Source organism: Exserohilum turcica (genome assembly GCF_000359705.1).
Source record: "Exserohilum turcica Et28A unplaced genomic scaffold SETTUscaffold_18, whole genome shotgun sequence".
Taxonomy (NCBI): domain Eukaryota; kingdom Fungi; phylum Ascomycota; class Dothideomycetes; order Pleosporales; family Pleosporaceae; genus Exserohilum; species Exserohilum turcicum.
The window spans coordinates 22,487-23,587 of NW_007360003.1; the positions used below are offsets into that span (position 1 = coordinate 22,487).

The 1,101-nt window shown below is 50.0% G+C and overlaps 1 protein-coding gene across 1 annotated transcript; it reads right to left on the reverse strand.

Annotated features, from left to right (window-relative positions):
- Window positions 1-441: 441 nt before the first annotated feature.
- Window positions 442-831, reverse strand: SETTUDRAFT_27970 (uncharacterized protein; the record flags this gene model as incomplete). Its single annotated transcript, XM_008026329.1, has 1 exon — window positions 442-831. One exon carries the CDS (start codon window positions 829-831, stop codon window positions 442-444), a length of 390 nt encoding a protein of 129 aa, XP_008024520.1.
- Window positions 832-1,101: the final 270 nt, after the last annotated feature.

The window sequence follows — 1,101 nt, forward strand, 5'->3', positions numbered from 1 at the left end:
TCCTTGTTCTGTCGAGCTATACAAGGCACCAATGGCACACATGCCGTATATCAGTGTGCTTGGACTCTCTAATCCTTTTAGCGACGGTAGATTGGGGATGACCAGATGTCGATAAAAGTAGTTCAGGTAACCGTTGAGGAAATGCTCAAGCTCTCGACGATTTTTGTGAGGAAGGTGTAAATCATCACAGCTGTGCCGTCTCTGTGTATATGCACACAGCTGTGAAAGTCCTTCATCATCGAATATAAGGCGAGGATGCTTTTCGTTTTCTTCCTTCAAAACACTGGGTAAGCGGACACGGTCAGAGGGGGTAGAGGTTCACTTTGGGGATTGCCTTTGCGTGAAGTCGATCGTTATGCCTAGCACAGAGAGATCGGTGGGGTCTAGCGCATTGCTACACGCACTCACAGTTGCATTCTTCTGCTGTATGGGTTGGTGGAATTAGCAATCATTGCTGACTCCGTCTATTGCCAGTTCAAAGTCGATGAAACCAAGGGGCTGAAACAAGTCTTGAGTGTCATCAAAGAGCAGAGTGGTTGGTTTGGGTAGCAGACAAATATCTTCGGGCACTGCTGTTGTTTGTGCGGGAACAATTGCGCTGGATAAGCGCGAGCGTTCGTTTAGACCCTCTGCTGAATTTTGGAGAGTACTGTCATTCCCGATACCCGAACTTTGTGGGAACGTGTCAGTGAGGCCCTCGTCGGGGGCAATTGGAATTGTCAAAAGATTGACGTTGACATGCACCACGTGTGGATTGGATGCGGTTGACTGTTCTCCAGTAGGAAGGGATGAATGGTCGACGATTATGCCTTGTGTCGTTGGCCAGAGCATGCTGTACCGGTGTTGCGGTCGTTCCTAGAGGCGCGTGTGATGATGGTGATGAAGCAGAGGGTGATGGAACAGCACCCGGGCTATTACTTGCGACATGTGCTTGTAGGCGGCTTGATTTCACAGACTGAGTAGAATGGATATAGTCATTGGACGTGTCCGAGTCCCTGGCCTCGATTGCTGCTGAGTCGTGCGGCTGAGCATGCCTCGCCCTTGGTCTCTTCCCCATGTCAATCTGGTTCATCAACGGCTCGGAGTCATCAGTGTGAATGG